At 39.1% G+C, this 15,163-nt stretch overlaps 2 protein-coding genes across 3 annotated transcripts in view; both read right to left on the reverse strand.

Moving 5' to 3' along the window:
* Positions 1 to 374: 374 nt before the first annotated feature.
* Positions 375 to 2,309, reverse strand: LOC127971303 (leukotriene C4 synthase-like). Its single transcript, XM_052574190.1, has 5 exons — positions 2,166 to 2,309; positions 1,518 to 1,617; positions 1,343 to 1,413; positions 661 to 742; positions 375 to 582 (listed from the first exon to the last, which is right to left on the reverse strand). The coding sequence occupies exons 1-5, from the start codon at positions 2,224 to 2,226 to the stop codon at positions 432 to 434; spliced, it is 465 nt and encodes a 154-aa protein (XP_052430150.1). The 5' UTR covers positions 2,227 to 2,309; the 3' UTR covers positions 375 to 431.
* A 137-nt stretch (positions 2,310 to 2,446) lies between these two features.
* LOC127971300 (mastermind-like protein 1) overlaps positions 2,447 to 15,163 on the reverse strand; it is a 31,151-nt gene continuing 18,434 nt past the window's right edge. For both annotated transcript variants that reach the window (XM_052574186.1, XM_052574185.1), the window contains 3 exons: positions 11,588 to 11,749; positions 10,127 to 10,307; positions 2,447 to 5,049 (listed from right to left, as the gene is read on the reverse strand). In XM_052574186.1, the coding sequence (XP_052430146.1) occupies positions 4,013 to 5,049; positions 10,127 to 10,307; positions 11,588 to 11,749 (1,380 nt within the window). In that variant the 3' untranslated portion in view covers positions 2,447 to 4,012. The remainder of the gene's footprint in view (positions 5,050 to 10,126; positions 10,308 to 11,587; positions 11,750 to 15,163) is intronic.

Below are 15,163 nucleotides of genomic sequence, written 5' to 3' on the forward strand. Positions count from 1 at the left end.
AATGTTTTATCTTAACAAACTATATCAGATTTATAAAAACCACCTAATGCATTACATCAAAGCAAAATAAGAGATAATTCTCCTGTGAGATCCATAATTATGTCCACCAGTAGACATTGTCAACACAATAATCTGTTAAAAGCCTCTAGTCAAAATATAAACATTAAGTAAATTAATTTTAGCTAATGGTTTAACATTTGAATAACTGATGGATTTGCATGAGTCAGCTGCAGATATGGACAAAATGAACTCACACATTTTGAGTCTTTCCTGCAGCAATCAATAGTAGCCTGTATTCATTCAAATTTTGCATAAATCTTTTTTTAAAGAAGAAATATATATATATATATATATATATATATATATATATATATATATATATATATATATATATAAGGAGAAATATATATATATGCAGTGGTCCAGATCTTTCATGTGTGTTCGGTCAGACCCAGAGCGTGACTGAAGTAGTGCAGCAGGTCCAGTCCCAGATAGGCCTGTGTCATGGTGCAGATGACCCCCAGCCCGGACAGAGTGAACAGTGCCCACAGCATCTTTGCACTGAAGTACAGCGGCTCCAGTCTACCAGCGGACAGGAAGAGGTCAGCTACACGACTGCAGACATCATCATCCTCATCAGTACCGAGCTGCATCACTCACCTGCCCTGAGCAGACGCCGCATAGCCATGGAAGTACCGATACCGTCCGTAGAGGTACAGCAGCCCGAACAACACTGCCAGCGCTACAGAGCAAGAAACCAACATCTCATTATCCGTGAGCGGTTTGTTCAGATCACTAAACACAAGTAACTGTGATGCTTGACTTGTATTGATCACCAGCTTAATTTAGGCTTACATTTACTCTGTTAGGTCTGAATGGAGGTGTTTTTGAAGAGCACAACATTAACAGAACGGCATAGTGCTTTGCATAAAACATTTTCAAGGGATTTTTTTGTTTACATGCAAATCAGAGGTGTGAGATGTCAGATGTTTTTTTTTTTTTTTTTTTTTTGCCATTTAAATCTAGATGGACTTTAAATATAGGGAACCAAAACAAGGCAGATTTCTTATTTATATCCAGTCATCCTCTTAAAGGAAAGTTACCCTTGGTACACAGCCAAGCTATTATTCTGACCTCGGTCAAGTGCCAGAAGGAACATCTTGGCATCATGTAACATTCTAGATGCTTTTTCTTAAACTAAATCCAATCATAATTCTATGTGATTGTAATTTCCAATACTTTAAGGGCAGATAGGGTGGATAGTAATGTGTTCAGTGAGCACTGTCATTTGTCTACCTGATAATTCTAGGATTTTTTTTTTTCTGAGTTCAGAGAAACTCACCTTGACTGAAGAACACTCCAGCCAACCAAAGCGAGAAGACGAACAGCGGGAAATACCCAGAAGAGTTTGAGCTGGTAAAACAAGAATATGACAGATGAGACTACACCTGTCGAGATCTACATTCCTCTCGGTGAAGTCATGAGTACTGGATCCAGGTGACAGAAGCCTGACTCACTGGGCTCGAAAGATCCTCTCAAACTCGGGAGGTCCGGTGGTGGCAGGCGGAGACACCGAGTACTTCCTGCGAGCGTAGATCACCTGCAGAGAGAAGTACGCTGACAGGACGACACACACACACACACACACACACACACACACACACATCAGAACACACGGATGGGGAAGGAAGAAACTAACATTTATTTTATTACAGAAAAAGCGTGAGAACCTCTCAAAATGAATCTGTCCAACTAATTTCAAGACATTATTTTAAAATGCGTACATCCTATTAGTAGTTTAGAAAATCTGAGTGTGTGCATTTCAAATTTTTCCATTTGGAAAATGTTTCTCTTCTATCAAGCCTACAACTCAGTGTATTGTTGTTATTATTATATATAATTTATTTTAAAGCAGTAACTGTGTGCTGGGCTTTTTAACATGATTTATAATTCTTCTGGTCACTCTCGTGTAAATTCTAACTATCATAGCCTACATTAACACTCATACGATACAATTACTGTCCCTTGTACAGAGAATGTCCAGAGTGCTCTACGTCATAGCGCGAGCTGCAGTTATAATAACTCTAATGTAGGAGACCAGCGCGTCATCACACAGTGCATTCTGTTTCTCTGAGGATATGTAAGTACAGTCATGTGTTAATTACCTTGCTCCAGCAGTCCCAGCAGTGTAACGGCTCCTAACAGCACGACCTGCTCCAGCATCATCTCTGTGGACAGTGAGGTCAGACACTATCCTCTATCTCTGATCACACTCACAGACAGAACTTTTACCCAGTCACTTATATTAGCATGATCCGGAGTGGGCGGGGCATTCATATAACCCAAATTGCATCACTATTAATGAGATTTATCAGCACCTACGGCTAGAGGGCATGTGATGCATTCACAAGATATGCATAAAACAATGAACAAACAGACCAAAGAAGACAGTTTCTAGAGAACTATATTTACACAAATACTCTTGTTTTACAGAGAACAATAATACAAAGTATAAAATACTTACAAAATTTTTGCAACAATGTACATATAAAAATAATATCTATCTTCTCCTCAAGAAGAACTGCATACACACAAAATAAAATATAAATATACATGACATCCTGTCACAGAATCTCGGATGAAGAGAGAGTTCAGGTAATGACCTGCCTTCAAAATAACATCAGACACCAGAGGGAGAAAACAAACAGGAATATTAACCCTCTCACCAACACCAAAGCTCTGGGCTTTTCAGAAAAAAAGAATAATAATAATTTGAAACCAAACACAACTTAGTGTAGTGTAACATGATGTGATCTACTTTCATCAGTGCATCCTCTTCACTATTAGTCACGGCCTGATTAAACAAAACACAAAGCATCTACTTCCTAAATTTAGTAAATGAGAAACTAACCAATGGACATTAAGCATATGGAACTTCAGTTTAGGTGAACTGTCACTTTAATCCCTCAAGGCGTGCCAAACTCACATGACCATCGTTAGTGGAAGATAAAAATGAAGAATGGTAAAAAACATTTTGTCTGGATGGAGAAGAGGCTTCAGGACTCTGAATACATTGCTTTTGTGATGAGCAGTTTGTTACTACATGAATATTTTTTTTTGCCATGAAACAATAACTTAGGAATTTTTTATAATATTTTTGGAGTTTAAATTGGAAATGACTTTAGAAGAGAATTCGGACACTTTTGCATCAGAAGTGCTATTGCTGTAGATTTAATTCATTTCTAAGGTATTCCACAATCAGTGACTGACTCTCATTCAGATCTGACAGCAATTCAGTGACGTCAAGCATATAATGTGATTGGTTATCAAGGCACATGTGATCCACGTTGACCGTTACACCAACGTTCAATCTCCAACAGCAGAGCATACAAGTCAGCATCTCCCTATAAAAGGATCTGTTTTCTAGTGATCCTGTAGAACTGGTTTGAGGTGTGTTTTATTTGGGTTGGGGCTAAACCTTTCTGGGAGCATCATAAAGAAAAGTAATCTGGATTTGGACCAACATGGTTAGTTAATGATTCAAATATGTTCATTTTTGGGTTAACTTATTTAGACCGTTTTACTGTAAATCACACGTTGTGCATCTTTAAGAGTGCAAATGTAAGGCTTGTGAAATGTCCAGACACTCCTGACATTGAACAGAGCCTCCTTGTGCCTACAGCAAACACACAAAACAACCGTATGATGGCTGAACACACGTTTCAGCACACACTTGTCATAAGAAAATTCAGTGGTTTTACTGAGCCACAGGTTCAGTAGTAGAGCATTTCCCTCTTCGACATTTCCAGTCCAGAGAATACTTCAGTGACAGGTTCTGTGCTCTACTTGACCTCTATTATATACACAATATATATACTCAATAGAGAACACAGCAGATCTGACTGTGATATGAGTGGTTTCACCATCTCTGAAAACATGATGTGGATGTACATGTTTTTTTCTCCTCTACCAAAGGCACTGGTATTGGCTGTTATTGGCCTGTGGCCATCGCTCATTGGTGACTGGCCAACAGCTCATCTAGATCATCCATCCACTCTTGTGTTGTCTGATTCTTTAACAGAGAGTCCACCAGGTCGGTCTCAGTGGAAAACCCGGACAAGCTGCTTCCTGATTGGGTGCTGTAGCTAAACTGGAGCTGCTGATTGGCTGTCCTGTTCAGCTGATAGGCCTGACTGCACTGAAGTCCTGCGGTGCGGTTGGGTCCGGCCTGTGGCTGACTGTAGTCAGGCAGAACCTGCTGAGTTTGAGGCGGCACTTGCGGCTGCCCCTGCTGGACCGTCTGCTGGCCAGGAGCGGGCAGCTGTTGGGACATGCCTGGGTTATTGGTCCGTTGCTGGTTCATGTTAGGCATCATTTGTCCAGGATTCATTCCTGCCAGGGTCCTACCAGCTGCACTGTGTCCCATGCCACCCTGGGGAAACGGGGTGTTGTTGGGAAGTTTGGACAATCTCGACTGCATCTGGAAGCCAGAGTTGGGGAAACCTGCTGGCAAGCCTCCGTTAGCAGAGCCGGGCTGGAGACCTGGATGCTGTTGGGGCTGCTGCTGCCATGATTGGGCCTGTGAGGGCAAGGCACCCTGGATATTGTTTGGCATGGAGCCGGGCATAGCAGAGCTCATGTTATTAGCCATGGTGTTGGGCATACGGGCCAGCTGCTGCTGCTGCTGCTGCTGTTGTTGTTGTTTCAGCATAGCAGCATTGGGCTGGTTTTTCAAGTGTGCTTGTTGCTGGGCTGCTAGAAGATTCTGGCGGTAAGCGGCAGACATTGAGGACACCGGCGGCCTCTGCTGGTTGGGGTGGGAGGGATGCATGGGCATGTTGCCGTAGAGGACCTGTTGCACGTCGAGACCGCCTGCACAGGATGAGAGGTTCATGTCTGCTTGACCGGCGGCTGGAGGGTTACCAGTGGTTGGTCCAGTATTCTGGCCAACTCCCATTCCCATCATGCCTTGTGTCTGAGAGAACATCCGTTGCGTTCCAGGGGTGGGGCCACTCAAAGAGTTGACATTTCCTACTGGTTGAGATGCACCTAAAACAGAGTAGGCCACACAATCACAATTAGAACATGGCATAATTTCCCCTTTAAGAATTCAGAATTGTTGATGGGATGTTTAGATGTGGAGGCAGGTGAATACAAGCTTGCAGTTACTAGGTCAAAGAATGTTACAAATTAAATAATTCACAGCCAGTCTAATATGAATTTGCAAAATATATAGGGTGAATTTTCATGTAATGCAGATTTTAAGCAATACTCTTTAACACAACTAGAAGCATTCTACAGTACACAAGCATGTACATAGGGGTACATGACCAAAATCTTATATCACGATATTAGAACTAGGGCTGTCGCGATATACCGGAATTGATGATTACCGTGATATTCAAATTCACAAATTCATTAATTTATTGTATGAGGATATACCGGTATTAGTGATAAACAGAATATTTAAAATGAACAGTTATCTTATCATGACACCACATGTAAATACTTGGTAACAGTACCTGGTTGAGTGCCCAGGTGGCAGTATCGTGCCTTAACTATGAAGGGGTGGTCACACTGCACTTTTCGTTCCATTGACTTCCATTCATACACATGCGAATGCGTCAGACCGGAAACGCAGGCTCATGTGAAAATCTTCGCATTTTGCTGCTTTCGAAAGTTCAAGTTTGATGAACTCTGAACTGCGAATTCGCATCACGTGAAGTCGTGTGACCTGTAGATGATCGATACGTCACTGCGTGACCTCTCTGTACAGAAATTAAAAAATGAAGTGCTAATTTTAACCGTAGCGCAGCATCCTATTTTATATAATACATATTTAAAAGATAATAAAAAAAGAAGCTGCATGGTTCGCAGTGTCAATGGAAACAGGAACAGATGGCACATTTGAATGATGACACGTTCTGTATTTTTTTTATTGTTAAGTGTGTATATATTTATAGAGAGAGAGAGAGACAGAGTACAATATAATAAGATGCTTTCGATGCCCATATTCGCAGCGGCGTCCGAAATAATTTCGCACGTTCAAACTGAGCGACCACATTGCTACCTTAAACTCTGTAAAATGTTAAGTTGGTCACAGTGCCATGCACTTAATGCCTCCTCTGTGGTCATTCTTCAATAAGGTTCATTAGTTAACATTAGTTAATTACATTAGTTATCATATATAAATAACATGAATAATAATGAACAATATTTCCACAGCATTTATTAATCTTAGTTCATGTTAATTTCAGCATTTACTAATGCATTGTTAAAGGTGCCATCTGTAATGTTTGGCAAAAAAAATCAAGTCATACTCCACATTCCATTACAGATGGGGGCAGTATGCCTCAATAAAGTGAATTGGTCTACTCTAGAGTAACAAACGAGAAACGGCATAGTCTCTATGCTCCGCCCCTACTTTCACAACAACACTACAGCCATAGCCGAAGCCTAACTGTGCGTTCCCGCCGCCGGCGTCTAGAGCGTCAAAAATCGCTCTTGCCGCTCTGCTCACGACGCTGCAGAAAGATTTGTGAGCACTCAGACGCTCTAACGTAGATCGAATGCTTATTTTGTATTTAAAGCGGCCGCAAAGCAAACAAGTTTGTTGATCCTGTGCAGACTAACCACAAGGAGTTATAACCTCATTAAATATTGTTATGGACTAAATATTAGGATCCTTTACTTAAAATAAACAATCTCAGACACTTTGGTCCACGAATCACTTTTAATTTATTATGTCCCTGTAGGCAAACAGGGACACATCATAGATTAATACAAACGCTAAACAGCAATAATCAACCTGTCCTTTATTCTGCTTGAGAACTAATGTGCCAACTCTCAAGCATTCACCGTGAGACACACGCAATTGACTCTTTTCACACGCTTTCACGCCACACATCAATTTTTTCACGCACAGAAAAACCACGAAGCAAAGAGGACACGGAGACCAACAGACTAGACAGAGCAGGTTAGTTATGATACATAGGGCTGTGCAAAAAATCGAATGCGATTTTCATGCACCTCTCATCAGTAAAGACGCTCCTGTAATTAGAAGTATATCTCCAGCATATGCATTCAGATCAGGGTTGCCAGGTCTTCACAACAAATCCTGCCCAGTTGCTTCTTAAAACTAGTCCAAAACTAGCCCAATCGCGTTTCCGGGAGGTTCCCCGATAAAAATTGCTTCCCGGGGTTAAAATATAAATTTTTGGGAAGGGTTTCCCTGGTAAAATTAGCATTTCAGGGGCTAAATATCACGTTATTGGTATTGCTTAAAAACGCGGACATGAAAAACAACCGCAGACTTGGCAACACTGGTTACGGTGGAGCGGCAGTTACTGCACAGAGCCTTAGTCTACCGACAACTAACACAAAATCGCTTTCAAAATCGACAAAGAATCGCCTGCGATTTTAACATCGATGTTGTGTAGATTGTCAGTGAATTACGGCTCTGTGTAGTAAATGCCAACCAGTGTTGCCAAGTCTGTGGTGGTTGTTTTTCATGTCCGCTGGTCACAGCGACCCCAGTACAAGTAACGTGATATTTAGCCCCTAAAATGCGAATTATACCAAGGCAACCCTGCTAAAAAACCTATATTTTAACCCCGGGAAGCAATGTTTTATCGGGGAACCTTCTGGAAGCGAGATTGGGCTAGTTTTGAGAAGCAACTGGGCAGGATTTGTTGTGGAAACCTGGCAATCCTGATCTGAACACACGTGCTGGAGATATACTCCTAATTACAGGAGCGTCTTTACTGATGAGATGTACATGAGTAAAGACATGCACAGCCCTATATAATAAAATGGGTAACGTTAAGTTATAGCTAGCTAATTATCAAATGCAGCTACGGTTAGCCATCGCTAACATTAGCACGGTTATCGAACAGCCTTTGATACATTTCTATGTTATAACTTCCCGAAAACAAATACACAAACATATAAAACAAACTTCTAGCGAAATACTAACAGCATCTAACTTGCAAGTTCGGATTCGAACCACATTTCTTTCAGGTCCATCAGTTGTCTCCAGCGATTAAAAGCAGTGCCGATGTTTACTCTGGTATTCTTATCGGATTTGATTTGTGATTCCGAGCGCGGTTGTTTCCCTGTAGCGGGTGTTGGTCTCTTGCCAAGAGCTTCAGCTATCCTTCCGCTCTCTTCTCTGAACTGAAAGTAGTGGGCTGTACTTTCCACACGATTGACATCAAGTACACGCCCACAAGCCGTGCGAGTTATTCGTATATTGCAGGTTGGCTGGTGGATATGTTGCCCGCATACCGCCTCCCATGGCCGAAACTGGAATTACAACACCTGTCGGGCCGGGGCTAGTAATGCTAATGCTAATTAAGATTGATATCTCTGCAGCACTATAACTTGACATCTTTTTAATGACATCATCGCCCTTATTTCTTCTCATTCTTTTGATGCGTGTAGGTCACGTTATGGATATTTTTACATCAATTTCTGCATATGGCACCTTTAAAATCACAAGTTGTGTTTGTAAACATTAATGTACTATGAACATTGAATAACTTGATTTTTATTAACATTAACATTAATAAACTGGTAATAAATGTATTGTTCATGGTTCATTCATGTTCGTTAATACATTAATGTTAACAAATGGCATCTTATTGTAAAATGCGACCATTAATATTTATTCCTCATACTGTTGAACTTGACAGGATTTTCTCTCTTGTTATTTAATAAGAGCTTCAAAGAAGACGGAGAAAGCCAGAGTCTTGTGCCCTGGGTTTATCAGTATCAATATTATGCTCGTTGGGAGAAAAAGAAAAACTCAAACAAAAGTAAAAAATAATTTGACTGATATCTTCCCCACCCCAAGGTTTCTATAGATATCACGATATATCGACACCGTGAATTCTTATGGCCACAATAACTGTGATATGAAAAATCTAATATCGTGATAATTAGAACTTTTATATCTCAATAACAATATATGATCTTGATATAGTTATTTTTTATTTTAATAAGGTTTTTTTATTATATTAATACCATGATACCATAGAATTCTTCATAATTCATATTTATATATATATATATATATATATATATATATATATATTAGTCAAGAGCAGTGGGAGATTTTCTCTTACTGTTGTTTATATGAATGACAGACAGGAAGAATATTGGACAGCTTCCCCTTTAAGACTGAAGTCCGGATCCAATATACTGTTACATATACGCTTTTTCTAGCACATGTTTACATTCCCTTAAGACCTAAATGACTATTTATGAGGATACTTGCATTTGGATGCATATAAGCGTTTATGCAATCATTCAAAGCCAATAGAGGCAAAAATGCTCACAAGCTCTATTAGCAGCTGATGCACAGTTTAAACAGACAGCGCACAAATTTAGCTCTGTTGTTTGTGTTTCAATGGCCTGAAATCAGTTATTTTAAACTGCAGCGCTTGCAAACATTAAGTTTTCGTGACCACCTTGATCCAAAAATGTCATAAAAGGCATCAGGAAACAAAATCTACGTGAACCTTAGCGGTCTTGTGAAGAGATATGTTTGCCTAACATAAATATTTATGATTTAACATCAGCTTTTATTTGCATTTGCACAATGATGAAAACATACACAGTGTGTACAGGTCAAATTCATGGTTAGACTTAACCCTAACCTGTTCATGGCATCCATACAATTTTATTTATTTTTTTTCTCATGTTTTTGTCCAAGTTTTGATTTGAATTAAAACATTCATTTGATAATTTTTAGGTGAACTAAGCTTTTAAATGTAGACTCACAGATGAACGATAGCCGTGTACGTAACGGCGCCACACATCAAACGTACGGTGTACCTGTCATTCAAATGAGTCTATCAATAAACACACTTGCAAATCAGATGGGCTTGTTTGTGGACTGCTAACAAAAGGCTACTTGTGTTGAGCCAGGAAGCTCGTGTCAGAAAAACACCAGTCAGGTGTAAATGAGACCCAAGTTATCAAGACCAAACCACTTCCTTATTCTACCTCCTCTCTACTTTCTAGCATCCACCCGTGTGTATCCTGAATACCTGTTGATGCAACATGTAACAAACAGCAGGAGTTAGAGAGGCCAAGTGATGATCCAGAAGAGAAAGGTGAATACCGTTGATGTTGTGCTCGCTGAAGCCGGAGGAGTGCTGCTGGGCCAGGCGGGGAGGCACCCCGGGGAACTGAGACCCCTGCTGCTGCTGGAATGGGTTCTGCGGGTTCTGCTGGTCCTGGTACTGAGGCGGTGGACGGGTCAGATGTCTCTGCAGCTGCTGTTCCTGCTGCCGCTGCTTCTCCTGAGGCAAACACACTTCGGTTAGGACTTCCATGATATCAACAGACTCTTAGGAGAGGAACAACACTGTGGCCCGAGGTTTTATTATTCTTGTGAGGCTGCTGCCCCCTAGAGGTGAACATTCAAAACAGGACAACTCAAAGAAATGATGGGTTAAGGCATTGCCAACATCAATATAGTGTAATCTGTCATCACACTGCACAACAATAATTAATGTTTTTGCATTATTGTAAGGGGCAGATGTAGATGTAGACATACATCTAAATACATCTGATTGTTAATGTATTGTTCACGTCTGCTTTTAGCTGTATCCATTCTAGCCACAACCACATTCATGGATTGAATGAACTTATAGACCAGTTTGGTGTTTGCAAACAGTGGTGAGGTTTTCCTTTTGGGCGGAGCCTGTCTGGTGGCAGAAAATGAATGAAGGAAAAGAGGTCAGTTTGAGTCTGTTTTAAAATTAAGATTTTATTCTCACAACTCTGAGATTCTCTCACAGTTATGATAAGGCAAAAAACTTGTGACTTTATATCCCTGACTTCTGGCTTGTTTTCCTCTGAATCGACAAACTCACTATTGTGGAGTTAAATTGAGTTATAAAGTTTGAACTAGAAGATATAAACTTGCATTTGCGAGGAGAAGAATAAAAAAAAGCCAGAATCATGAGATGAAATAAATAAATGTTAGGCTATGTAAAACGTTAATAGCAATAGGTTTAAATAAAATGTGCTGTAACAAAACGTCCCCTATGCATGTGTGAATATTATGTAGACCTATTGTTTAAATCAAATTTATGCATTTAAAATAATAAAAGCATTTTTCATCCATATTCCCTGCATTTAAACATCTGTGTCGAGCTTCAAATGGCTTCTTTGACTCAAATAAAATGATTGGCCTTGCGATTCGGAGATCCAAAGGCATAAAAATAATTGTAAAAATAATCTCCCTCCACTTGTCATCAGTGTTGTTCTGAGCTTTAAGAGACATAACGGTGACATCTACTCCAAACAGATCTATTCACAAACACAGATTTGGCTCCAAGTTTGCTTTAAATGAGCCACTGTTGAAGTAGTTGTAAAATATAAATCACCAGCTGCTGCTGAAAACTGACTTCCATATTTGCATCCACAACTGTATTATTTGGTTAAAGAATGAATGATTAATTATGAGGATGATTATTATTAATAATAAATGTAGTTGAACTTTGCGGTCTTTAATCATCTTACTATTGCTGGCATTTTACAGAAGCAAAAATATTTCTAATATTGGCGAGGTCACCTGCTGGAGCATCATCTGTCTCTGGATGAGCTGCATCTGCTGCTGCTGCTTCATGTAGGCCGTGTTACTGTGGTTCCCCGGGATGCTGCTGCTGCTCTGCTGTGGGGTCATCGTGTTCCCCGGGACGGGTACATGAGCGCTGGAGGGGTACGACCCTGAATCCTGCAGAGACACAGCGAGAAATTACTCCTTAAACAATATTTCAGACTTGACTAGCTTATTGGCACATTAGTTTCACAGGCAACTGGCAAACCTTCACCTTCATGTGAATCCCACAGCATTGACATATTAGTGCTCCTTCACCGATCAAAAAATGTCCACGAGATCATCTACGTCTAATACGCCACCTTGTATACAAAACTTGGTCATGCATAGATTTAAAAGAATAAATCCATCTTGTTCCGACAACAGAATTTATTTCAGTAAGTTTGTTCTTTGAGCGATTTTTTTGTTAGTGTGATCTGCCGATACCGATTCTTACCGATTCCATCAGATTCCTACTTTTCTTCAACGCAAAGTTTTATTTTCATAAAAAAAAAAAAAAAAAAAAAAAAAAGGTAAAGTCAGTAATAAAATAAGAACAAAAACAAAACGTTAAGCAAGTTTTTATTCAGGTGAGAGATACTACAGAAATTAGGGATGCACGATAATATCGGCACAACATCGGTATCGGCCGATAAAAGCTTAAAATGACCATTATCGGTATCGGCCGATATGAATATTTCTGCCGATGAGCCAAACCGATATTCTCCAAGTGAAATAATTGACCTGTTTTTCAGATGTGAATGTCTGTCTACATTTGTAAAATAATAAATTTATGGTAGAATCAGTACAGAAGAGATACATGGATTTCTCTTCAGTAAAATTAAAGTTTAAATTTATAAGTATATATTTGTATATATATCGATATCGGTATCGGCATCGGCCAAAATTATTTAGAAAATATCGGCATATCGAATATCGGCCAAAATCCAATATCGTGCATCCCTAACAGAAATTAAATCAAAAATAAATGTATCAAATTTAATTTCTGCAGTCTTCATTGTACATATTAAACCATTAAAGTTATAAAATGTATTTAGTCAAGAACAGAAAGTGATTTTCTTTGTCTTTTATTCTTTGATTAACATGACAGACTGCAGCGGTCCCTTTAAGAGTTTATCAGTGGACCCAAATACTGTTACACAACTCGCGTTCTCTTACTCCTCTATAAAACATCACAAAACTAATGGGGTTTAACTTCATGTTGTTCAGTTGTTTTGTTGCAATCTTTTTTGTTTAAAGTGCTACATTATAAAGGTGACTTGACTTCAGTGCTTACAGCAAATCCTTTCTCAGGCTAGCGAGAGATGACTCTTAAATAAACACTAAAATTACAACTGATGAACTTTCAACAAAAAAAGTTGGCAATCGTTATGACGCTCAGAAATCTTACGTTTAATAAAAATCACGTGACACTAAAGACTAGTAACGGCTGATGACAATTCAGCTTTGCCACCTCAGGAATAAATTACTCTTTTTTTTTTTTTTTTTTTTTTTTTGTATATAAAAATAAAACCGTTATTTTAAATGGAAAATATTTCACAATACTATGGCTTTTAATGTATGTTTGTCAAATAAATGCAAACTTGAACAAAAGAGAGAACATAAAACTGATTTTCTTTTTTTTACTGATCTCAAACGTTGGCAAAAAAATTATTATGTATTATGCAATTTCTATTATAATAATATATACACATTTCTTACATATGTATATACAGTTAATTATGATATTTCCTTAATATAGCACTGCATTTCAGAAAGAATCTGAATTCAGGTGGCAAATACTAATGGTCCCAAACACCTAAAATTAGGCTTCATTTTCTTTTTAGTATAAAATCTTATTATTTCTTCCTTTTGATTTTGTGGTCAAGTAGAACTAGGACACACTCTTGGCAGTTTTTACTTACCCTCCTACAGTATAATTAATGCAATCCACACCAACTGAATGCTTCAAATCTCACAGCTTTGAAACTCATTTAAAACTCACACACCTCTCCTCTCTGATCTGACCTGATCGGGAGGAAAAAAGCTTCTTCAGCACCTCTGGACTACAGACGGAGGCGAAGACGGTTTAAAAATATATCAGAGATGCAGCGCTGGCAGGCGGCAGCCTTTCACAACAAACCAGCACACACACACACACACACACACACTCAGAGCGGAGGTATTTTGAGGTCAGCGACGATGCTGAACTCTGTTATCTGAAGAGTGAGATGTGCAAAGAGATTTTACAAGAGCATGAACAATAGCGAGTCGATGAACTATGCAAGTAAAAGTTGATATCTAGCAAGAAAGTAAAAGCTAAATGGGTTAAAGGGCTATATTTAAACAGAAAGACTGTGTTATAATGGGGGCTGATCCCAAAATACTTAGTGCAGGACGACTGCCAGCACGCATGAAAGACTGCTTTGTCGCCCGCTCCTCTCTGGCTCCGTCTGTCCTTTTCTCTGTTGACTTGTCTCTCGCAGCCCATCCCAGCCCCCACCGCAGAGTGTGTGTGTGTGTGTGTGTGTCTGCTCCTTAGCAACCAGCTGCCTGACCCAGACAAACTGTTCAACCCCCGGGGCGCATGAGACACAAAAACTGGTCCCTCCAACTGGATAATATACTCAATACGTTTTTATTTTATGCATTATATTAATTTGTTGCTGACTGTGAATATTGCTATGATTGAGTCATGATTAAAATCTAAAATATATTGATTATTTTTGCAGTGTTTATAATAAAGTATTCATCCATTCACATGTGCTCTCATCATTTTAAATCAAACCTCCTTGCAACAATATCTCCATAATAATAATACTAACATGAAAAAGCAAACATGAAGACTTGTATTTGCATATTTAAAGATCCACTTGCGGTTTAGTTTAGTTTTCCACTGTACATATTTCGACTTATTTATATGGATCTTACCAAATGCCTTTCTGAATAGTTTGCTGAGGGTAGTTAAAAACACTCCCTGCTGCTGAGAACATCTTCAAGGTTAGCGGATGAGTAGTAAGTTACTAAGTAGTTTTTTTTAAGGACTCTGCTCTTGAAGTGGTTAGATATATTCCTCTTCTTATAAAGTGGTGCTGATCACTCGGTTTGGAAACGTCACAGATAAAGAAAAGGAAACTTTGTATGATTGCCAAGCACATCACTGAACAACTACCTTGATCGTCCTGAGATGGATTAATAAAAATGTTCAACCTTCACATTTTTTATATCAGTAAATGTAAAAGAAAAATGAAAGTTTTATTTCTAGAAGCTCTTTCCAGATTTGTATTTGTTTTACCCTGACAACAGACTGATAACATCATTGATAATTCTAGTCCCTTAGTCTAATTCGAGCACTTCATTTCCACTGCGGTGATGCCGAAAGGTCTCGTCATCACTGTTTGAAGATGACTGTAATGCAAACGACATCCAGACACTTGTGTGTCCAAATGCTTTGAGGCCACTGTAGTCTGAAAGCTAAAACACTGAAGGCTGATTTAAACTTCTGCTGTTTCAGCTATTAAATAGTTCAGTTTTGTATGTAATGGCAAGGTG

The sequence above is a fragment of the Carassius gibelio genome, chromosome B14, assembly GCF_023724105.1.
Source record: "Carassius gibelio isolate Cgi1373 ecotype wild population from Czech Republic chromosome B14, carGib1.2-hapl.c, whole genome shotgun sequence".
NCBI lineage: Eukaryota > Metazoa > Chordata > Actinopteri > Cypriniformes > Cyprinidae > Carassius > Carassius gibelio.